Source organism: Trichosurus vulpecula, chromosome 4 (genome assembly GCF_011100635.1).
Source record: "Trichosurus vulpecula isolate mTriVul1 chromosome 4, mTriVul1.pri, whole genome shotgun sequence".
In the NCBI taxonomy this organism is placed as follows: Eukaryota; Metazoa; Chordata; class Mammalia; order Diprotodontia; family Phalangeridae; genus Trichosurus; species Trichosurus vulpecula.
Window position 1 is genome coordinate 224,226,806 of NC_050576.1, and position 24,278 is coordinate 224,251,083.

The following is a 24,278-nucleotide window of genomic DNA, read 5'->3' on the forward strand; positions in this document are numbered from 1 at the left end:
TGGAATAACACAACACTCAATACCCCAAGAAATTGGCGGTAGTACCAGCCCAGATATTCTCTTCAGAAGTACACAGAGCCCAACCTAACATTAAGTCCAAGCCAAGAAGCAGGCAGGAAGAATGAGCAAATTTTAAAAAGAATTTCACCATAACAAGCTATTATGGTGACAGGGAAATTCAAGACACAAACCCAGAAGAAATGGCCCCAAAATATCTACAAGCAAAACCTTAAAGAAAAGACAGCCTGGGCAAAAAATCAATTGGAATGTCTGGAAGAGATGAAGAAAGAGTTTAAAAAGTTTTAGCAAATGAAATGAGAATGCTAGAGAGAGAAAAAGTGGGAAAAGAAATGAGAGCTATAGAAGAAAGAACTGGTAGGGAATTAACAGCTTAGCAGAAAAGATACAAAATCCTACTTATCATAATGTGACAGTATGAAGGAGAGTTCAGGTAGACTTAGAGAAAGATGGTGAAGATATTTGGGCTCCTTCCCAGGTTAAAGCAAACTATTTCTGACTAGTCTCAGCCACAGGAATAGAGAAAAAGGGAAGATTGTTAGCTCCATGCCATTCACCTTGGACCTGGGCTATCTGGTCTAAAACACTGACAAATAGGACTTGCTTAAGTGGAAAAGAAAGGAGAGGATATTCCAAGGAGAGAAAATACAGTATTCCTTGAAGCCTCAGAAATCTGTCATAACTTGTTGATGTGCTTATTTTCAAGAAACTTTTTATTTGTATGGCCCATAGGCCCCTTATTCCTCTTTTCTTAGAAAATCCAGAACTCCTTTTTTACAGAGAGAAATCTAGCCTCCTAAAAGCTAGGCTTTGGAAGAGGTCAAGGAAAATAACAGGTATTAAAGAGAGGGACAGAGAACACTGTCAGTTATCTCCTCATATTGGAACAACTACAGGGCTGCCTTGCCTTGGGGTCTCAGATCTTTCCTTAGATAATAAATGGTATGAATATTGCAGCATAGTACCAGTTGGGATGAGAGTATAGGAAGAAATTAGGTGTTAGAGGGTGCAAGAGGCATGTGGATATGGGCTGACACATTGGGAAAATCTTCACAAAGGCAGAGGTCTGAATGTTGGCCCTGCAGAATCAGTAGGATTTAGATAGGGGCAAAGGTTTAGAATAAATTTCTTTGGTGGGTACATCCATAACCTTTCCACAAAAAACAAAAATAAACAAAAAAACCCTTTCTGTTTCTCTATTTCAGTCCTCTCATTCCTTTCATCCTATTGCTTCTTTTTGGGTGCTTTCACTATATTTACTTGGTTTTCCCCCAACTTAGGTTACAACCTATGACCTCACCATGCATACAACCTGGCACTGCACAGTCTTCCAGTCTGGTCCCACATCAGTCTTCTAGTACAGTCCTTACTCTAAAAGTGTTCTGAGAATCCTAAGCGTGGCTTGGATGGAAATCTACCACTTAGCATGCATTTCAGGGGTAGCCAGTTCATTCAGCAGAAACTTAAGAGGATAGAGAATTAAAGATGTGCGAACTCTGGGAAGCAGGGACATGATGTTCTCTGGAGCTGTACTCACCATTGGTGGTTGTGTTGACATAGTATCGGCGGCCCTGAGGAGACAGGTAGCTTTGCCAGCCAGGTGGCAATAAGGAAGTCTGACTTTCTTCTGCAGGCTGGGGGGGAACCATTCCAGGCTTCTGTTAGGGTGTGGAGAGGCAGGGGAAAAGAGAGAAAGAGGTTACCACACAAACTTATTTTTTCAATAGTTATAATCTGCAGGGTGCAGGAAGAATGACAGTCATTTGGGTCATAGTTCCTAAATTGTGCTGGGAAGTGTAAGATTTTCAGGCACATGCATGGATGACATGGCACGACGTTGAGACCTGTGTCATCATCCCTTTTTGGTCTGACATAACCAGGACAAAACATTGATGTGTGCTGGGCAAAATCAGTTAGTCAATAAGCACTAAGTACCTACTATGTAGCAGTACAGGCAGCTGGTACGGTAGATAAAATGTTGGGTGTGGAGTCAGGAAGACTCATCTTCATGAGTTCAAGTTTGGCCTCAGACACTTACTAGTTTTGTGAACCTGAGCAAGTCACTTAATCCTGTTTGCCTCAGTTTCACAAAGACCACACAACAACTAGGCATTAGGCACTGTGGATGGAATTACAAAGAAAGGCTCCAGAAAGTCCCTGCTCTCAAGAAGCTCATGGTCTAGTGAAGGAGATAACATGCAATATACAAAAATGCTATATGCAAGATAAATTGTAAATAATCAACTGAGAGAAGGAACTATCATTAAGGTTAACCAGGAAAGGCATTTCAGAGAAGTTAGATTTTAGCAGGGACATGAAAGAAGCCAGCAGGCAGAGATGAGGAGGGAGGGCATGGGGGTTGAGGAGCAGTCAGTGAAAATTCCTGGCATTCGAAGATGAAGGGTCAATTGTGAGGAAGATTAAAGAAACCACTGTCACACAGTATGTGGAAGGGAGGTGGTGTAAGAAGACTGGAAAGGTAGGAGGGGGTCAGGTTATCAAGGGCTTTGAATGTCAAACAGAGAATTTTAAATGTTTGCACTTATAAAACAAAAGATTAAAAAGGAGAGGCAACATGGCATGATAAACAGACAGCAGATATAAGTCAGGAAGACCTGGGTTCAAGTTCTCTCTCTTTGATACCTACTGGCTGTGTGACCCTGTGCAAGTCACCACTTCCATGCTACAAGCAATTCCATTAATTGTAGACAAGGTAAGGAATCAAAATGGTAAGAGTCCACTTACACCACAAATTTCATATGTATACTGAAATCATAGGGTCAAGTCCAAAATATATATAAATATTAAAAAAACCTTTTATGTTTCATCCTACCCCTGCAATATGTTGTGCTTACATGCAACTACTTAACCATTCTATTCCTAATATGGTCAGGAAAGGGGAAATGTCTCTGTTACTAAGTAACCCTACACACCTGCAAGGCTGACATAGGACTGACTACAGATGCTATCTCAGAACAGACAGAGACAGAGAGGGATAGAGAAGTCTACTATTTCGTCAAACTCCAAAAGAAATCAAAGGAAGAGGGGAGTAAAACAGTTGATTATATAACATACCTTGTTATTCCCTGTGGGGTTGGGGGTTGGGGATTGGGAATGGCATGGAGGTGTGTGGTAAAAAGATCACTGGACCAAGAGTTAGGAGATCTAGGCTCCAGACAATGCTTTGTCAAATATGTCACTTTATTTTTATGTCTCTCCATTCCCTTCTCTGAAAAATGAAAGGATTGGACTGGACAAATCAGAAGATTCCCTTTTAGGATGCACATTCTAAACTACCATCTCCCCTCTAAAGCAAAGTAGGCACTAATTAATACTATCACCATCATAGGTTTAGACCTGGAAGCAACTATCCCAGTACCCTCATTTTATTTAATTTTTAAAAGTGGATTTACAATTTTATTTTTTATTCTGAATACAAACACAAAAGGGGGCATCTCTATATAGACAGAAGAAAACAAAAAGAGGATTATATATGAAACCATGAATCTGTATTTTATAATACTTGCTTTTAAAAAATTATACAATAAATTCCACATATGATTTTTAAAACTGTTCTGGCTGTGCTTTCTTGTGAACTTCTTTCTGTTCTCTTCTGTGCATTTTAAATAATATTTCAAAGGTCTTCCTTTTTTCCCCATCATGATTGCTTACTCCCCCTGAAATAACTCCTCCAGGGAGGGAGGGAGAGAAGGAAAGAGGGAGAGAGAGAGAGACAGAGACAGAGAGAGGGAGGGAGGAAGGGAGGGAGAGAGAGACAGAGAGGGATAGAGAAGGAGATCCTTGTTACAAGCATGGTCAAACAAAATGAATCCACACCTTGGACACATTCAAAAATGTATGTCTCTTTCTATACCATGATGATTATCACTTTTCTGTCAGAAAATGGGCAATGTTTCACTAGCAATCCCACAGTCCTCTGCAGATCTTAAGTCAGAGTCATTTTTTTCTTAATGTTTTGTAACTACATTAATTTCTTCCTAGTTCTATTCACTTCACTCTGAATCAGTTCATATTTCCCAGGATTCCCTGATTTTTTTTAATGATACAACAATATGCCATTACATCTATATAACAGTTTGTTCAGCAATTCCCTAAATGATGAGCAACCTTTTAGATCCCAGTTCTTTGGAGTTTCTTTTCTTTTAATCCTTCTCCCACCCCCAGCCAATCAGGATTAGGAAGTTTGTTTTATTTCTGACTATTCCTGTCCTGGGAATCCCGGCAATCTCTTTCAGAATTAATAGCTTCTTTCCCTATTTCCACTCATTTCCCTGATAAGTTTGATCTATTTCTACACCAAATTGTTTGTGTGTCCAACTCTTCTGTGTTTCAAATAAAAATGAGATTCATCTCACGTCCACATTCCTGACCATTTATTCTATTTTTCTTACATACCCCAATTATGAGAACTATTAAGTTCCATACTCTTCTTCCTCTTTTCTATATCACTGTATTCCTTTTACTTGCTCTTCTCTTCTTCCTCTTAAAATCATCAGAACAATACCATTCCTTCGACAACTTCTTAATTTTTCTGATTTTAATTTTAACCCCTCGATACCTGTTGAATCCATTAAGGCTCTAAAGGGATACTTGTTTCTTTCTCTGCATATTGGAAGGTAGCACTTACAGGCACAGCACAATCCTTCCTCATTGTTCAAATAAATTTAGTTTTTTAGGTTTCTTTTGACTCATCTTCTCCACCTCCCCACCCCCTCCCAGCCCCCCCCCCTAAAAAAGATCTGGTCTTTTCATTGAAATGTGTGAAAGTCTATCCCATTAAAAATTCAGCTTTGGGGGGGCAGAGCCAAGATGGCTGCTGGTAAGCAGGGAATAGTGTGAGCTCTGTACCGAGACCCTCCAAAAACTTATAAAAAATGGCTCTGAACCAATTCTAGAATGGCAGAACCCACAAAACAGCAGAGGGAAGCAGGGCTCCAGCCCAGGACAGCCTGGATGGTTGCTGGGTGAGGTCTATCCCACAAGGAGCTTGGAGCTGGGAGCTGGGAGCTGGGAACGGAGTGGAGCAGAGCACAGCCTGAGCGGCGTGGACCATCCAGACCAGAAGCCGGGCGGAGGGGGCCCTAGCGCCCTGATTCAGTGAGCTCCGGCAGTTACGAGACTTCTCAACCCACAAACACCAAAGACTGCGGAGAAGGTTAGTGGGAAAAGCTGCGGGAGTGGAAGGAGTTCACAGTTCGGCTTCCAGCCCTGGGGGCAGCGGAGGGGGGCAGCTACAGCTGTTGTTACTTCCGGCTCCAGGCCCACCTGGTGGGAGGAATTAAGTGGCGGATCGGAGCAGGAGTGCAACAGCCTGCTGAAGATCTAAGCCCAGTCTGGACTGGGGGTTCTTGGGGAAGGAGGAGTGCGGGTCTGACAGAGCTGGCACCTCCCCCCCAAACGTGGAACATAGAACTCGTTAGTCTACAAGCAGTCATACCCCACTGAAAAACTCAAGGGTCAAGTTAGTTGGTTGGGAATATGGTTAGGCAGCGAAAACGCACTGAGATTCAGTCTCAGACTTTGCATTCTTTCTTTGTTGACAAAGAAAACCAAAACATACAGACAGAAGAAATTAATAAAGTCAAAGAGCCTACAACAGAAACCTCCAAGAAAAACAGGAACTGGACCCAGGCCATGGAAAAGCTCAAAAAGGAGTTGGAAAAGCAAGTTAGAGAAGTAGAGCAAAAATTGGGAAGAGAAATGAGAAGGATGCGAGAAAACCATGAAAAACAAGTCAATGACTTGCTAAAGGAGACCCAAAAAAATACTGAAAAATACACTGAAGAAAAACAACACCTTAAAAAACAGACTAACTCAAATGGCAAAAGAGCTCCAAAAAGCCAATGAGGAGAAGAATGCCTTGAAAGGCAGAATTAGCCAAATGGAAAAGGAGGTCCAAAAGACCACTGAAGAAAATACTACTTTAAAAATTAGATTGGAGCAAATGGAAGCTAGTGACTTTATGAGAAATCAGGATATTATAAAACAGAACCAAAGGAATGAAAAAATGGAAGACAATGTGAAATATCTCCTTGGAAAAACCACTGACCTGGAAAATAGATCCAGGAGAGATAATTTAAAAATTATTGGACTACCTGAAAGCCATGATCAAAAAAAGAGCCTAGATATCATCTTTCAAGACATTATCAAGGAGAACTGCCCTGATATTCTAGAGCCACAGGGCAAAATAGAAATTGAAAGAATTCATCGATCACCTCCTCAAATAGATCCCAAAAAGAAATCTCCTAGGAATATTGTCATCAAATTCCAGAGCTCCCAGATCAAGGAAAAAATACTGCAAGCAGCCAGAAAGAAACAATTTGAGTATTGTGGAAACCCAATCAGAATAACCCAAGATCTGGCAGCTTCTACAATAAGAGATCGAAGGGCTTGGAATGCGATATTCCGGAGGTCAATGAAGCTAGGTTTAAAACCTAGAATCACCTACCCAGCAAAACTGAGTATCATGTTCCAAGGCAAAATATGGATTTTCAATAAAATAGAGGACTTTCAAGCTTTCTAAGTGAAAAGACCAGAACTGAATAGAAAATTTGACTTTCAAACACAAGAATCAAGAGAAGCATGAAAAGGTAATCAAGTAACGGAAATTGCAAGGGACTTACTAAAGTTGAACTGTTTTGTTTACATTCCTACATGGAAAGATGATGTGTATGATTCATGAGACCTCAGTATTAGGGTAGTTGAAGGGAATATGCATATATATATATATATATTATATATATATATATATTATGTATATATATATAAGTGAATGTGTATGTAAGTATATATCTATGTGTATATGTATGTATGTGTATGTATGTATATATATATATATGTGTTTTATATATATATACATGTATATATGTAAAAGAGAGAGAGCAGACACAGGGTGAGTTGAAGATGAAGGGAAGATATCTAAAAGAAATAAAATGAAATTAAGGGACTAGAGAGCAACATACTGAGAGAGGGAGATAGGGAGAGATAGAATGGGGTGGATTATCTCGCATAAAGGTGGCAAGAGGAAGCAGTTCTGTGGGAGGAGGGGAGAGTGCAGGTGAGGGGGGAATGAGTGAACCTTGCTCTCATCAGATTTGGCCTGAGGAGGGAATACCATACATACTCAGTTGGGTATCTTACCCCACAGGAAAGAAGAGGGAGGAAGATAAAAAAAAATAAAAGGGGGGGGGATGATGGAGGGGAGGGCAGATGGGGGTGGAGGTAATCAAAACAAACACTTTGGAAAGGGGACAGGGTCAAGGGAGAAAATTCAATAAAGCGGGATGGGTTGGGAAGGAGCAAAATGTAGTTAGCCTTTCACAACATGAGTATTGTGGAAGGGTTATACATAATGATACATGCGTGGCCTAGGTTGAAGTGCTCGACTTCTTAGGGAGGGTGGGTGGGAAGGGAAGAGGGAGAGAGAATTTGGAACTCAAAGTTTTAAAAACAGATGTTCAAAAACAAAAAAAAAGTTTTTGCATGCAACTAAAAAATAAGATACACAGGCAATGGGGCGTAGAAATTTATCTTGCCCTACAAGAAAGGAAGGGAAAAGGGGATGAGAGGGGAGGGGGGTGATAGAGAGGAGGGCTGACTGGGGAACAGGGCAACCAGAATATATGCCATCTTGGAGTGGGGGGGAGGGTAGAAATGGGGAGAAAATTTATAATTCAAACTGTTGTGAAAATCAATGCTGAAAACGAAATATGTTAAATAAATAAATTTAAATAAAAAAAAAGAAAAAAATTTCAGCTTTGCAGTCTAAGTTATTGTTGGTTCTAAACCCACATCTGTTGCCTTTTGGGACACTGTATTCTAAGATCTCTCATTGATCACAGAAGCCATTAGGTCTTATTGGTATTAACTGTAGTTCCTTTGTATTTGAACTCCTTTCTCAATGCTTGCTGATTTTTATTTCATTTTGTTTTGACATAGAAGCTCTGGATTTTGGCTCTTACAATCCTGGGATTTTTCTTTTGGGGTTTCTATTTTATCAGTTCTTTGATTTTGTTCTAATATTTCTGCTGTCTCAAGGAGTCATTGATTTCTGTTTGGTCTGTCCTAATTTTCAGAAAGTCTATTTACTTGGGTTAGAACTTTCTGTTCTAAATAATTTATTTTCCTTGCAATTCTTTCCTCCAAAGATTTTATTTCATTTTTTATATCTTGCTCCATTTCTCCTAGGCATTCATGTATTCCTTGTGGAAAACTCATTTTTTCCTTTGATTATGGTTGTTATGATATTAATCTCCCCTTACGGATTAGATTGGGGGAGGGGGCATCTCTGGATCTACAATGATTCTTTATAATGATTGGTGTTTATTCAACTCTCCAGCCTTAGTTTCTAAATTGGGGCTTTCTGCTCTGGCCAGACTGCACCTTGATGTGTTTTTAGTCAGCCTTACCTGTCCTCAGCTTAGATCCCCTGAATTGCGGTGATGGCTTCCATTGCCCAGGATTAACTCCCCCTCCTCTCCATTCCTACTCCACTAGTTACTCCTCCATAGTCCACACCCATGGGGCTTGACTGGGAACAACTGAAAAGTAAGCCATGAGGACATGCCAGAGGATTGAGATGGATACTGTACTAGAACATCTCCAAGGATCTGCAGCCCTGATGGTAAGAGATCCCCAGAGGGCAGGACTGATCCCATTGCCCCTCTGGCTTTCTGGCAAAGCTGCTTATTCCCTCTCTAATTTACTCAAAGTAGCCACACGTGCAAGCAAACTTGTTCTTTACTTTAAAATTAGAATTTAATTAACAACCATAGAAACTCTGTTAACCAGCAGAATCTCTACCTTGTGTCATTTTGTTTAGTGCTATTTTACCTAGATAAAGGGAAAAGAGACAGGCTTTCTTGCTTTAGTGATTAAATATTAGTTCCATGGGGCTGAGTCACTGGGGCAAAGTGAAAGGCCTAGGAATGAACTGTTATAAATGTGGCAAAGAATTAAAAAAACTCAGATACAAACAAATAAATAAATGAATAGCAAAATAAATAAATATGCCTATGCATATACACATACACAGACAGATGATAATAATAACTCCAGAACCTAATGTGAGCTCGGGAAGGCATTTTCCTTTCCCTTTTTCTGCAGAATGATATTTGGGTTTGAAAGAATGCCATATCCCTGTGAAGGGAGAGGATATAAGCTGCTTGGAAGGGTAAAACCATCCCTGGAGCAGCTAGAGAAGTGACACACAGAAAGGAGGAGCAAGTTGCTGAAGTCTGAGCATGCCCAGACAGGGGCTGTAACTCAGGAATGACTGACAGCCCAACATGCCTAGCTCGCCCATGCCATCTGGTGGATTATTTACAATAATGTAAATAAAAGCAATACTAAATACCCAAACTCAGATTAATTAAAATGACCAGTCGAGAAGACAAATAATGGGGTTTGGGGGGTCCGGGAGTGGGGGAGAGAAATACCATTTTGCTACTCTCAGTAGAAAGGCAGGGGTGCTATGGTTAGGGAATGTTACATATTACATCAAAAACTTTCATAGGTGAAACTTGGATGGAGTGCTGGGCCTGGAATCAGGGAGATGTGAGTTCAAATCCAGCCTTAGACACTATCTATATGATTCTGGTTAAATCACTTAGCCTCTGTTCGCTTCAGTTTCCTCACCTGCAAAAAGGTAGCACCTATGATAGCACCTATACCCAGGTTGTTGTGAGGATCAAATAAGATTAATATTTGTAAAGTTGGCATGGTGCCTGGCACAGAAAAGGCACTATATAAATGCTGCTTCTGCTGCTGCTGATGGTGATGATGTCACTTGCATTTACTTAACGACTTCTACTCCATATAAGGGAAGGTTCAGAGAGGCCAGAATATGATTTAGGTTAAAAAGGAAACCAGAGGCTTCACTAAAACTGCCTGATTAAATAAAGACAAACTGCCCAAGAATATGTTGATGCTCTGATAGTTCACCATGAAAAAAGACAAAAACAAGGCAAAGGTCGTAGCTATAAAAGGGAGGAATCCCTTTCTATCCCATGCCCACAGGCAACAACAGTCAAGACAAGCATGGAACTGGCAAGAAACCACAACCCCTTGTAAAGTTCTTTATACAGCTGACACAATCAGCTCCCTCTTCCAACCAGGTGTAACCACAACTCCTAGGAGAATCCTTCAGAACTATAACAATATGTGGGAGAGAGCCAAGGGTGAGCTCTCAATGGCTGGCACAGAATTTTTAAGAGGAAAGATTCATGCTTACAGATCATTCAGTAAGATTAAAAAAGAAAATAAACACAATAAAGTTAGGTCTCCACTGCCTGAGATCTTAGGAACAGCACACTCTGCAGAAGGTCCTTATGTTTTTAAGCAGAAGGATTACAGTTTATAGAACTCTCAGGAAGGTTAAAAAAAAAAGTAGACAAAGTTTGTGCTGCCTGTGATCTTGAAAGAAGCAGACTCTGTACTAGATGGTGGTCAGAGATGGCAAAGACTTTTCCTTTGACCTTAAAACAAATAGTATTTCTTTTTCTCCCTGCTTAACAACACAGACCAACTACCATTTTATCCCAAGTGGTAGTTTCCCTGACTTCCTAGTAATATTAATCGAGATAAAAGGATGAGGAGCCTTTGTTCCTGCTAATGGGTACAGACTACAACTACTTGGTAGAAGGTCCCATTATGATGACAGAACACCTGGTCCCCATATTCCCCTTTAAGCATATATGAATTTCCAAGTGCTAAGGCTAATATCTAACAATCAAAAAGCAAAGTGTTTGACACATTGAAATTGTTTAATAAATACTTGTTCACTTGATTAGACTTGATAAAGATCTGCTATATAAATATTATAGGCTACTTCGGTCCCCTCCAGTTTGCTTTCTTTCAAAAGGTGTTCTTCAAAAGAAAGCCCAAAGAATATCTATCTAAATTGAAAAGCTGAGGTCTGGGGTCCACTGCCTTAAGAAAGAGAAAATAAATCTCTTTTCCTCCTAGTCCCTCCCTTGCCCCACTGCAGGAAGACCTCATCCACACAGGGACAGTAGAATAAGTCAAATGAAATTGTAAGATTTTTTTGTCTTTTTTCTTATTGTAGCCTTTATGGATAGGAAGACAGGTACTTTTACAACCTCTTTTTTTCTTAAGAGATCTAGCTCAACCAATCACGAAATGCTAAACTTTTGGTTCTTATGTGCTTAGCAAAGCATCTGGCAATTTTCTCATTTTTTCCTCACAACTGCCCTGAGAGGCAGATGCTATTATTATCTCCATGTTGTAAAATATTTAGCTAGAATTTATAGAGTGCTTTAAGGTGTGCAAAGAAGATTATCTTGTTGTATCTACCCAACAACCCTGGGAGTTGGTGCTATTATTAGCCCCACTTTACAGATGAGGATTAGTCACTGTGCACTTGCTCACCTGTGTGAGCAAAGGCTTGCCCATACCCTCTGCCAGGATGGAATGACTTCCCATTTTATTCCTACCTGATGAATCCTTTAAGATTCAGCTGAAATGAGCCTATCTTGTAAACAACCTGATCTTCCAACAGGAAATGTTTCCTTTAGCACTCAAATAGAACTTTGCATGCTCTTCTGCAAGTTTTGTTTTTCTCTTTCTTTTTTCCTCTTTCTGTTCTCTTAAGAACAGGCACTGGTCCCTCTCCTTCCCTTACTCTCTATAATGCCTCCTCTGCTCCCCGTATGCTCCCTCACCGCAGAGTGCCCATAATAATAAATATTTGTTGACTTCATATTCCCATGTTTGTACTGGGGCTCTGAATGTCATGCTTTTTAATATCCTCCTTATGTTAGAGCTGCGACTTGCTGTCCTTAAATATATGTCTATTCAAGTTAAACTTTTAAATGTGGTAGAGTTGGCAGAGAGGCAAACCTCAGAGTCAAGAAGATGAATTCAAGCCTCAGCTCTGGAATACTGGCTGTGTAACCCTGGACAAGTCATTTAACCCTCCAATGGTCTAGGCAGCTCTCTAGGACTAACAGGTTGCAGAACAGGTGACTGGTAGAGGGAGCTTCCTCATTGTGAGTTCACAGCACTAATGAAATAAAAAGTCCTGTCTAAAAATAAAATTAAAATCAGTTCGATATTGTTCATAATTATCTAACTGGAATATGGCTGAAATACCCACATGGAAGGTGGCTGAAAGGAAAGGATTTGGTGGGTTAGACTAGGAAAAGAGAACATCACATTTTCCAATATATTGGCAAAAAACAACCTGTTACAACATGGAGAAAAACTAGCAAGTTGCCTGAGATTGATTTTCTCTTTTTCAGTCCCTAACTACTGAAGCTTTGGGAGTTAAATCATTTCTCAGTCATATTAAAGACAGTGGCTGAAATCTATGGAATATGTTTACTATGAATAGGAAATTAAAGCAAAGAACACAAGTTATGGAAAAGAAATGTGAGGATGATTTTGTAAATTAAATACAACTATGGACTTAGAGTTGGTAGGAAGTTCAGAGTTCATCAAATACAATCTCCTCACTGTACAGATAATAAAACTAAAGCCCAGAATGGTTCAGTGACCTGTTCAGGTGGCACAATGGATAGAACGTTGGGACGAGAGTCAGGAAGATCTGAGTTCAAATCCAGCATCAGAAACTTACTCTCTGTGTGACCCTGGGCAAGTCACCTAACCACTGCCTGTCTCAGTTTCATCAAGAATTATGATAGCACTTACCCCTAAGGGTTGTTTTGAGGATCAAATGAACTAATAATTGTAAAGCACATAGCCCAGTGCTTGGCACACAGTAAGCACTCCATAAATGTTAGGTTAAGTTTCCTGAGGTGAACAATCAATTTCTCCAAGGCGTGATTCATTCCTTCATTTGTTCCTTCCTCCCTTTATTGATTCTGAGGACGTTCCAGCTCTACATGGATGATCCTATGACTGTCCCAGGGTCTATCAGGGCCACCACTGGCTAGCTGAACAATAAATGAAGTAACCCAAGTCTCTGGATGGGTACAGAGGATAATAAGTAATGGAAGAAATAAGGGTGATTGAGTTGGAAGTCTGATATACAGAAACTCAGAACTAAAGCAGGACCCAGGGAGCCAGATGAGAGCTCCTACTTCCCTTTGGCCTCGTAGAAGATTAGGGGAAGTAGATCTTGGACTAGGAGTAGAAACAGTATGTGGATAGAAAGAGAATACAGTCTATTCGGTAAACTCAGAGAGAATGACCTGTACTCAGACTGAGGGCTCTCTGCTTCTAAAATGGACTCTGTTTACTACCTGTGCTTAAGCTCACCAAATCATTTTAGTTGTACTCAAAATTTTGCAAAAGAACAAAGAATTACTTGAGTGTCTGCTGCAGCATCTCTTGAAAAGTGTTCAAACTGGCCTTTGTAAGTGCTATATTTTGAGAAATTTTGTGATTTGGTCTAAGGCTTCAATTTTATTTTACTTTTTCCTTAATAGTATTTTATTTTTCCAGTTACAGTAAGGATAGTTTTCATTTTTGTAAGATTTGAGTTCCAAATTTTTTTTCTGCCTTCCTCCCCTCTCCTCCCCCAGACGGCATGCAATCCGATATTCAATGATATTGAGCATATTTCCACATTAGTCATTAAATCTTCAGTTTTAAATAGAAAGAAAGAGGAATCCATGTTTGAGATTTGGTCAAGGGAAAGAGAACAGAGGCAGTGGAGCAGCAGCGGAAAGCATTAAACATAGATAACTCATACTAAGGATAAGAGAAGAAAAAAGCATGAGAAAAGGAAAAAGGAAAACATATAATTGACAATCATAGCTGTGAATGTGAAAGGGATGAACTCAACCCATAAAATAGAAAAGAAGAGCAGACAGAGGGAGAAAAACAGATCAACGAATTGAGCCTGTAACCAGGGTGGTGGAAGGAAAGAAAGAAAAAAAAAACAATTTTTAAAAAAAAATTTAATTAAACACCAAAATAGAAACTCCAAAAGTCAAAGAAGAGAGTAACACAATTTTTAAAAAAATCAACTCATTTGACTTTTAAAAAATAAAAACCAAATTAGCTGTAACAAAAATGAAAAAGAAAAATTCAAAATAAATGAAGAAAAAAATCAAGTAAATTATTAGAAACTATTTTGCCCAATTATTTAGAAATAAAACTGACAATTGTAATGAATGGATGGATATTTACAAACATATGAAATGCACAGGTTAACAGAATAAGAGAGCACTTAATCCAATCTCAGAAAAAGAAATTGAAGAAAACAAAAAAAATGAACTTGCAAAGAAAAAAAAAACCAGAACCAGATGGACAAACAGCTTCTATCAAAGGACAACTAATTCCAATAGCAAATAAACTGCAAAAATAGAAAAAGAAGGAATCCTGAAAAATTTTTCCTGGTACAAATATGGTTTTGATACCTAAATGAAAGGGAGACAAAACAAAACTATAGGCCAATAGTCTACAAACTTAATGAATATCAACATGAGAATATTAGCAAGGAACATAAAACAAATTGAAAAAATTATACACTATTATCAGGTTGGATTTCTGCAAGAAATATAGGGTTGGTTCAATTATCAGTAAAATGGTAAACACAATAAACCATATTAATAACAATGAAAATCATATGATTATATCAATAGATGCAGAAAAAGCTACTGACAAAATACAACACCCATCTCAATTAAAAATAGCAACAGCAATGATAAAAAAGGAATAAAGACACCTTTCCTCAATATGGTAAGTAATATCTATCTGTTACCAAGAGCCAGTATAATATGTAAAGGACATAAGCCAGAAGCCTTTCCCACAAGATTTTAAAAAGCAAGGATATCCACTATCACCACTACTATATTTGTATATAATTATACATATATATATATATATATACACTCTCTACATATATTGTTATATTTGATATAATATATATATCATTCTATCTGAAATAGTGTTAGAAATTTTGACTATACCAGTAAGACAAGAAAAATAAATTGAAGGAATAAGTATCTGAAAAGAGGAAACAACATATCCCTGTTTGAAGATAACATGGTGTACTTAAAGAATGCTAAAAAAAAAAAATTAACTAAACTTAATTGAAATAATAATTTCAGAAAATTTCCAGAATATAAAATAAATCATCAGCATTCCTGTATATTCAAAATAAAAATCAGCAGGAAGAAATAAGGAAATTCCATTCAAAATAACTACATAATGTTCTATTATATATGTAGAGATACATGATTTGGTGCTTAAGTTCAGAATTTTAAAATTTCCTTAACAAAAAAACAAAGTATGGTAGACATTAAAAAAAAATGAAGTATACCCAGTATTGAGATGATTTAGGAGTCAATTATAAGCACATTCTTGAAGTGTATTGGACTTTGCATAAAATGCCTTTTAATAAATATACACATACACATGCATGTAATATATGACCCACACATGTGTAATCTGTGTATATGTAACGTATATAAATAGGTGGTTGTGTTTTATATGACATATAAACATACATGCACACATATCTGTGTTAACATAAACATGTATGTATTTATATGATTGATAGATTACTTCTTGGTAAAAATCTAACCAGAACAACATCACAGAAATGAATACTGGAGCCTTTTCTGGATTAAGGTTTTAGAAGAATGTAAAAATGTATATTTTCACTTACTGGAGGTACTTCTGAATGATGCTGAGAAAAGAGAAACATAAAGACCCCAAGTTTGGAGTTAGAGGATCTGGGTTCAACTGCTAACCCTACTGCTTGATTCCTTGGTCAAGTCACTTCCTCTTTATGGGCCTTCATTTCCTCATCTATAAAATGAGCGAATAGTTCTAGATTACTGCTGAAGGTACCTTTTCAACTCTGAATCTCATAATCTCAAATACTAATGACTTCTAGAACTGCAAACAAACTTTATGGTAGGTTTTGTAGCCAACAGCTGTGGTATGAATCAGCCATAAATAAAGCTTAATAACAAAAACTAAAAAGACCCTACGCACTGCATGCAATCACCCTCGAAGACTAGCCTGCCTGAAAACCCCTGATAACTCTTGGTAAGAAATGGTCTTCTAGATAACAAGGTTAGAAATTGATATATGCAAGTGGGAAATGGACCGGTGTGTACAAAAACATTTATAGCAGCTCTTTTTGTGGTGGCAAAGAATTGGAAACCAAGGCCATCAATTGGGGAATGACTAAACAAGTCGTGATATATGAATGTAATGGAATACTGTTGTGCTATAAGAAATGAGGAGAAGACGGACTTCATAATAACCTGGAAAGACTTATATGAACTGATGCTGAATGAGGGGAGCAGAACCAAGAGATCATTATACATGATTACAGACACATGGAATCTGTGATAACTGACTTTTGATAGACTTGGCTCTTCTCATCAATGCAAGGTTCAAAGACAGCTCAAAAGACTCATGATGGAAAAAGCTATGCACATCCAGAGAAAGACTTATGGAGTTTGAATGCAGATTGAGGCAAACGATTTTTTTCCTTTTCTCTTTTTTTGGTCTCGTTTCTTCTTTCTCATGATTCATTCCATTGGTTATAATTCTTCTTTACAACTGGACTAATATGTAAATAAGTTCAATGTGAAGGTATATGTAGAACCTACATCAGATTACATGCTGTCTTGGGGGGGAAGGGGGAGGAGAGGGAGGGAGAGAAAACTTGGAATTCAAAAACTTGTGGATCTAAGTGTTGTAAACTAAAAATAAAAATAAATTTAAAAAAAGAAATTGATGTATGACCATCAAAATGACACCAGTGTGTGTCTTGTATCAAGCTGTACTATCATCATCATCAAAAATACTTTCATGAGCACAAGATTATTCCAAAAGAATTAAACCATGAAATTACACCAAGAATTACCTCCATGCACCATAGGCTTACCATTAAGTCAGGACATAGAGAACTTTAAACAAAGACTCAAATGAACAGTAAAGGCACACACATTAAATATAAGGTAAGAGAATCTTAGAGGGGAGCATCTAATTGGGGTAAGGAATAGTAAAAATTAGGATGATGGGGCTCTATATCTGGAAAAGATTTGGTAGGAGGTGGGATGTTAAGACTTATTTGATTAACGATGGAGTGAAGTAAGCCTTATGAGAAGCTTCAACCCCTATGATATAACCTGAAAGGACCCTGGCCTAAAACATCTCTCTTTCAAAGATGCCTGACATTCTACCATCAGATATCCATTTCTTTGAGACCCAAAACAGTTGAGGTTTTTTGTTCCCAGGAATTCATATATTAAAATACACATATACCCAGAGAACCCTAGTTGAGATCTCAACTAGTTGACCACCAAGGAAAAGATCAAGATCATTCCCAGAAGGACAAAGGAGATAAAAGGGGAGGGGACTAAAGACAAATCTGTCCTATTTCATAATTTTGTCCTGATGGTACAGCTTTTCAGCTCCAAAATACTTCTTGGGAGAATACTAGAGGGCAATAGTAAGCTAAAGATAAAACATACAGGGGCTCCTCCCCTCAACCCCCTTCTCCCTCCTCCCACACACATTTCTTTTCATGTAAATTCAAAGAATAGGAAAAAGGAAGTCCCTCAGTGTTTCTTTTCCCACTAGGGACCACAAACTCTACTTCCCTTGCTCTGATAATCTATCTCCCCATTCCAAACAACACAGCAGGCAAGGTCTCAGTGGAAGACCATCTCAATGGAAAAAAGTATTGGGTTTGGTATCAGAAGACCTGGATTAGATGGCACCTCAGCTATTTAGAACAAGTCTCACCTTGAGGCAGTCCTTTCTTTCACTGTTTGGGAACCTCACTTTTTTCTTCTGTAAAATTAGAAGTTTGACTTGATGACCTGTCTCTTAAGACCCCTTCCTAATCTAGCATTCTCTGATCTCAACTCAATTTCAAATCTAACACTCTTCAATTTGAACTTGAAATTAAAATCAAACATTTGCTAATTAATTCATAATTAATTTCCTACAGAGCATAAAGTACTGTGCTAGGTCTAAGGGAATAAAATGATCTGATAAGAAGAGGGCCTTGCTCTCATAGAGTCTATAATCTAAGATGGTAAAAGGGGATTTGACACTTACATAACTAAAAAAAAAAAAACTTAAAAATAGAAATGTCCATAAGAAAGGAGCAAATCAAAAGCTATGTGAGGTACATGGGACATTTCTGACTCTTACTATTTCTTAACTGCAATGCTAATTGTTACCTAAGAAACATTCCCTAATTTTTTCTTGAGTGGATTTGGGCAAGTCACTCCTTGGGATAAAGTTTGCAACATGAGATTTCAGTTAGATATGAGGATTTTTAAGGTTCTTTACAATTCTTACATTCTATGATTCTATACATCTTTGGATAAATCAAAATATTGAACTTCCTGAGACTTCATTTCGGTAGACATCATGACTTCACCAATGAGATTTTTTTTAGTGGGAAAAGCACTGGATCTGGAAGTTACAAAATCTGGATTCAAATCCAAGCTCTATCACTCATCTTGGGGTACTCATTTAACAATCCTAGGCCTAAAGTTCCACATGTGTAAAATAAGAGGCTTGGAATAGATAACCATTAAGGCCTCATCTAGCTGTAAATATAGGATCCCATGATCCGTTAAAGCAGAAAAGCTATATGGACCTTGAGAGACCACTCCTTACAATTTAATCTCAGTGACTACTTGGTAATTAAGATTCCTTCCAAAGTCCTATTTGCTTCCTTTTTAAACAAAAGGTCTCCATTCCCTTCCCAGGGTTCTTTTATTGCTATTCTTTCCTGATTTTCCCTGAATTTTGTCAATACTTTTTTAGGGAGATAATGACTTCAAAATGGGCCCTTTACATTTTAAGGCTCTCTCTCTCTCTCTCTCTCTCTGCCAACTTTAAATATCAAACAATAATTTGTATTTGCTCATAAAGATAAGAGAGTCACTGGGGTTTGATGATATGAAGGACACAGGAGTGTTTATAAAAGAAGACTCAGAGGAATATGATTATTGTTTTTAAGTATTGTATGTGAAGGGCTTTAACATGGAAGAGGAATTAGTAGTGTTCTGTTTGGCTCCAGGGGCTAGTAATAGGCACAAGCTATGGAAGCTCTCGGTTTAATAGATGGAGGTGTTGTATTTTGTCAACAGCCTTTTCAGCAGCTATTGATATAATCCGACGAATTTTATTGTTCTTATTATTAATATGGTCTCTTATGTTTACCGTGTTCCTAATATTGAACCAACCCTACATTTCTTATAGAAATCCAACTGGATCATAGTTTATAATCTTTTTATTGTATCGTCTTTGCTAATATTTTTGTATTGATATTCATTAAGTCTGTTAAACTATTGGTGTGTGGTTTTTGAACTTGAACTTTGAACTCTTTTGAACTTGCTTACCATCGCTCCAGTCCCCAGAGTTTACAACTTTAGTGTTGTCCTCAACCCATCCAATCCTTTACCAAATCTTGTAATTTTTTTTCTCTTCAGTATTTTGGAATACATCCCCTTCTCTCCAGTTAGGAAGACACCAGGCTGAGGTCTAGTATCTATCACATGTTAGGCACTGGGCTAAGTGCTGAGGATAAAAATAGAATAAAAAAGAAAATCCAGAGAATGATAAATGCCGGAAAGGATGTGGGGAAATTGGAACATTGTTGCATTGCTGGTGGAGTTGCGAGCTGATCCAGCCATTTTGGAGGGCGGTGTGGAACTATGCCCAAAGGGCTATAGAAATGTTCATACCCTTTGACCCAGTAATACCACTTCTAGGGTTGTATCCCAAAGAAATCACGCAAGCGGGAAAAGGACCCATATGTACAAGAATATTTATAGCAGCTCTCTTTGTGGTAGCCAAGAATTGGAAAGCAAAGGGATGCCCATCAATTGGGGAATGGCTGAACAAGCTGTGGTATATGAAGGTGATGGAATACTATTGTGCCATAAGAAATGGGGATGATGCAGACTTCATAACAACCTGGAAAAACCTACACGACATAATGCTGAGTGAGCGGAGCAGAGCCAGGAGAACGATGTGCACAGCCACAGATATGTGGATTCCGTGAGGACCAACCCTGACATACTGCGCTTCTCTCAGCAACCTAAAGGGGCAAGGACAACTCCAGGGGACTCACGATGGAGAATGCTATCTTCATTCAGAGAAAGAACTGCGAAGTTTGAATACAGACTGAGGCACACTACATGCTCGCCTTTTCTGCTTCTCTTTTGTTTTTGTTTTTTGGGTTTTTTTTTTTGTTTTTTTTTCTTTTTTTTTTTTTTTTTGTTTTTGGTTCTGTTTCTTCTTTCTCATGATTCATTCCATTGGTCAAAATTCTTCTCCACGACTTGACTAGAGCATAAATTAATTCAATGCGAAGTTATACATGACAGTTGTAAGAGACTTCATGCCGTCTTGGGGAGGGAGGGGGGTGGGAGGGGAGAAAAACTGGAACTCAAAACTATGTAGAACCGTGTGTGGTAAACTAAAAATAAATAAAGAAAAAAAAAAAAAAGAAAATCCAATCCTGACACTCAAGGGCTTTACATGTCAATGGGGGAAGATGATATATAAAAGGAAGCTGAAAAGTACGGGTATGGAGTGGCATTTTAGAAGGATGGGGACATGGTGGTGCCACCCAACTGTCTCTCTTGTCATTTCCTAAGACATTATAATGTTTCATTACATCTATAAACTATACTTTTAATTGTCTGATTTAAAAAACTTGTTTAAAAATAATTTTTATAAAGGTTATTTAAAATTGTTCAAACCCTCAATTGTCTAAGAAAGCAACTAAGACATACCCTTAAATTCTGTTTCTTCTTTGTTTGTTTTGCTTGTGACTCTTGTCCTTTGGGTATTAACCTTCTTCTTATCCCCACCCCCCACTCTCTTCTTGTTTTTCTGTTGTGTTTTCTGAGACATCTTAAAGTACAATATCCCAAAAGGCAAAAGAGATAGGCTTAAATTGAAGCTGAGTTTAATCCTACATGGAAAAAAGACACCAAACAAAAAAGATTCATCCGATACCAACTCCTTTCCACTCCTTCCTCCAGGTCTGCATTCTCTCCTTATCATCCCAAAGATGAGAAATAGAAGGCTCCTTCTCCTTCTTCCTCCTTTCTGTACTAGCATATTCCTTTTACCCTCTGTTCTCTTTTCCTTCTTCAAAAGCTGGGGGCAGGGAGGATGGGAATGGGACAATTTACCCCATTGCCTCTGTTTTCCTTATTTAACTCTCTAAATACCCTTTGAAAACATTTAGGCTTTGAAAGGATACTTATTTCTTCTCCCACTATTAGAATGTTAGCATTACATTATGATACAGCTCCTTCTAATTGCTCAGATAAATTTGTCTTTCTATGTTTTTTTGGATTTCTACTTCAAAGCTCCTATCGGTTTTACTCTTTTCTTTGGAAAAGCTCACAAATCCACTGCTACATTATAGGTCCATTCCCCACCTTCTCCACTTTGCCCCCACCCAATTCTTCTTAGCTTTGCAGGCTATTTTTAGTTTTAAGCATTTTTCTTCTAACTTGAGGTATATTTCATTCCAATATGTCTTCTCCTTAATAAGAGAAGCTACCAGGTCTTGTGTGATTCTGAATGTAATTCTCTGGCACTTGAACTATTATCATTCTGGATGCTTTCAAGGAGCTTTGGAGTTTTGCTGACATTTGTGGAACTTTCCTTACGTGGGTCTTGCTAGGATGTGACAAGTAGATTCCTTCTAGTCTTGTTTTGCCCTGGATTTTTTTTTCAGGTTTTAAAACTTTCAAATAGTTAAAATCACTTGAACACTAATTAATTACATTTTACAGCTTGCTAAGACTTGATGTAGCTTTGCATTTTATGCTGTTAAACAGATTTGCTGTAATCTCACCCAGGTTCTTCTTTCACCCAGACAGTCATATGGGAAAGTACCAGCAAGATGCAGTGTCAGTAATTCTTAATTCTTTTGATGTTGAAAGAAGCTTTAGAGTCATTTAACCTTTTCTCCAACATCTTTGTATCTTACAAAGTCATACAGCTAAAAGAGGAAAAATAAAGAAGACAATGCTTGTGGGATCATATTGAGAGGGAAGATTTATTGCATTGTAAATACTTGCTTCTCTGATTCAATTGTTTCTTTGGAAGGCAGTGGTTTCTTCTCTTGTGTTTTTCTGTCTTCTTGAATTTAGACTTATCAGATATCTGAATCTCAGCCATATCTGGTTAGTCAGACATCTTTCCAGATTAAGTAGTGATGGGTGAATGCACACAGTAAGTATAGTCACTAAAGTAATAGCTCTGTAATATATTTCTCTTCTGCTTCCAATAGATACAGTCAGTTATCATTTCCTTGAAATATGGTGTCCAGGGCATTTTTTTTAATCATTAGTTTTCAGGGAGCCTGCTAATTCTCTAAATAGCTCTCCTTGATCTGTTTTCCAGGTCAACGGTTTTTTTTTTACATCAGTTATCAGTCAGTTTCTGAAATTTTTTTAATATTTTGATTTTGTTCTAATATTTCCTTTTTTTAAAAAGTAGCATTTAGTATTCTTATCTTATTAAATTTTGAGTTCCAAATTCTCCCTTCCTCCCACCCCACTCCCCACCTACCAAGAAAGCAAGAAAAATTATACCTATTATACCTGTGAAATTACACAAAACATGTTTCTATATTAGCCATATTGAAAAAAAAAAAGCAAGATATTTAGACTTCAGTTTGCAATCAGAGTTCACCAGTTCTGTCTCTGGTGATATACTGTACACAATTATTCCCAATTCTCTTCACTTTACTTTGTATCAGCTCATATAGTTCTTGCCATATTTTTTCTGAAACCACCTATTTTATTAAATATCAAATTCTCTATTTCATTAAATATTCACTTTTCCCCCTGAAGGATTATACTTAGTTTTGCTGGGTAGGTGATTCTCGGTTGTAATCCAAGCTCCTTTGCTTTCCAGAATATCATATTCTAAGTTCTCTACTCCATTAACGTGGAAGCAGCTAAATCTTATGTGATACTGGCTGTGGCTCCCCAATAGTTGAATTGTTTCTTTCTGGCTGCTTACAATATTTTTTCCTTGTCCTGGAAGCTCTGGAATTAGGCTATAATATTCCTGAGAGTTTTCATTTTGGGATCTCTTTCAGGAGGTGATCAGTGGATTCTTTCAATTTCTATTTGACTCTCTGGATCTAAGATATCAGGAAAGTTTTCCTAAATAATTTCTTGAAATATAATGTCTAGGCTCAATTTTTTGATCATGGCTTTCAGATAGTCCAATAATTCTTAAATTATCTCTCCTCAATCTGTTTTTGCCAGGTCAGTTGTTTTTCTGGTGAGATATTTCACAGTTTCTTCTATTTTTTACATTCTTTTGACTTTGTTTTATTGCTTTTTGGAATTATTAGCTTCTATTTGCCCAATTCTAATTTTTAAGGAATTATTTTCTTCACCGAGCTTTTATACCTCTTTTTCCATTTGGCCAATTCTACTTTTTAAGGAGTTCTTTTCTTCAGTGAATTTTTGTACCTCCTTTTCCATTTGATGTATTCTGCTTTTGAAGGAGTTCTTTTTTATTTTTTAGTGAATTTTTGGGCCTCTTACCATTAAGACAATTCTATTTTTTTAAGGTGTTATTTTCTTGAGCATTTTTTTTGTGTGGGCCTCTTTTCCCAAGCTGTTAATTCTCTTTTCATAATTTTCTTGCAGCACTCTCATTTCTTTTACCCAATTTTTCCTTTTTCTTTAACTCTTCCAAGAATTCTTGTTTGGTTTGGGTCCAATTAGCATTTTTCCTTTGAGGCTTTACTTGTAGCTTTTTTCACTTTGTTGTCTTCTTCTGAGTTGATTTCTTGGTCTTCCCTGCCATTGTAGAAGCTTTTTATGACCAAGTTCTTTTGTTGTTGTTGTTTGCTCATTTTTCCAGCCTATTCCTTGACTTTGAACTTTATGCTAATGTTACCACCCCATGCTTTAGGCTTTTTATGCTGCTGTTTAAAGAGCTAATTTTGAAGGTCTGCAAGTTTTTGGTGCTTCTAAGGCGGGGTGATCCAGGGAAAGGTTTGGTCACTGCTTTCCTGGTCTATACTCTGGTCTTTACTCAGGAAGGGCACCTGTTCCCAGGCAGCCACAAGCACTAGTACTCCTTTCTACCTTGGAAGTGGAACCAGAGCCCCTGTTCCCGCAGGACTGACCAAAAGCATTCCTCCTGTCCACTGAAAATGCTACCCAGAACTGCATATGAACAATACAGCTGCCAGTCATCACCTAGTGCCCAGTTCCCTCTAATCTTTTTTTCTGACCAGTTGTCCTACCCCTTCACCATCTCTGGACTAAGGG

General features: G+C 37.9%; 1 protein-coding gene across 3 annotated transcripts in view; it reads right to left on the reverse strand.

Moving 5' to 3' along the window:
* The window catches only part of GAS7 (growth arrest specific 7), a 298,468-nt gene that overhangs the window by 117,180 nt on the left and 157,010 nt on the right, over nt 1-24,278 (reverse strand). For all 3 annotated transcript variants that reach the window (XM_036754899.1, XM_036754901.1, XM_036754902.1), the window contains exon 2: nt 1,556-1,676. In XM_036754899.1, coding sequence (XP_036610794.1) covers nt 1,556-1,676 — 121 coding nt within the window. The remainder of the gene's footprint in view (nt 1-1,555; nt 1,677-24,278) is intronic.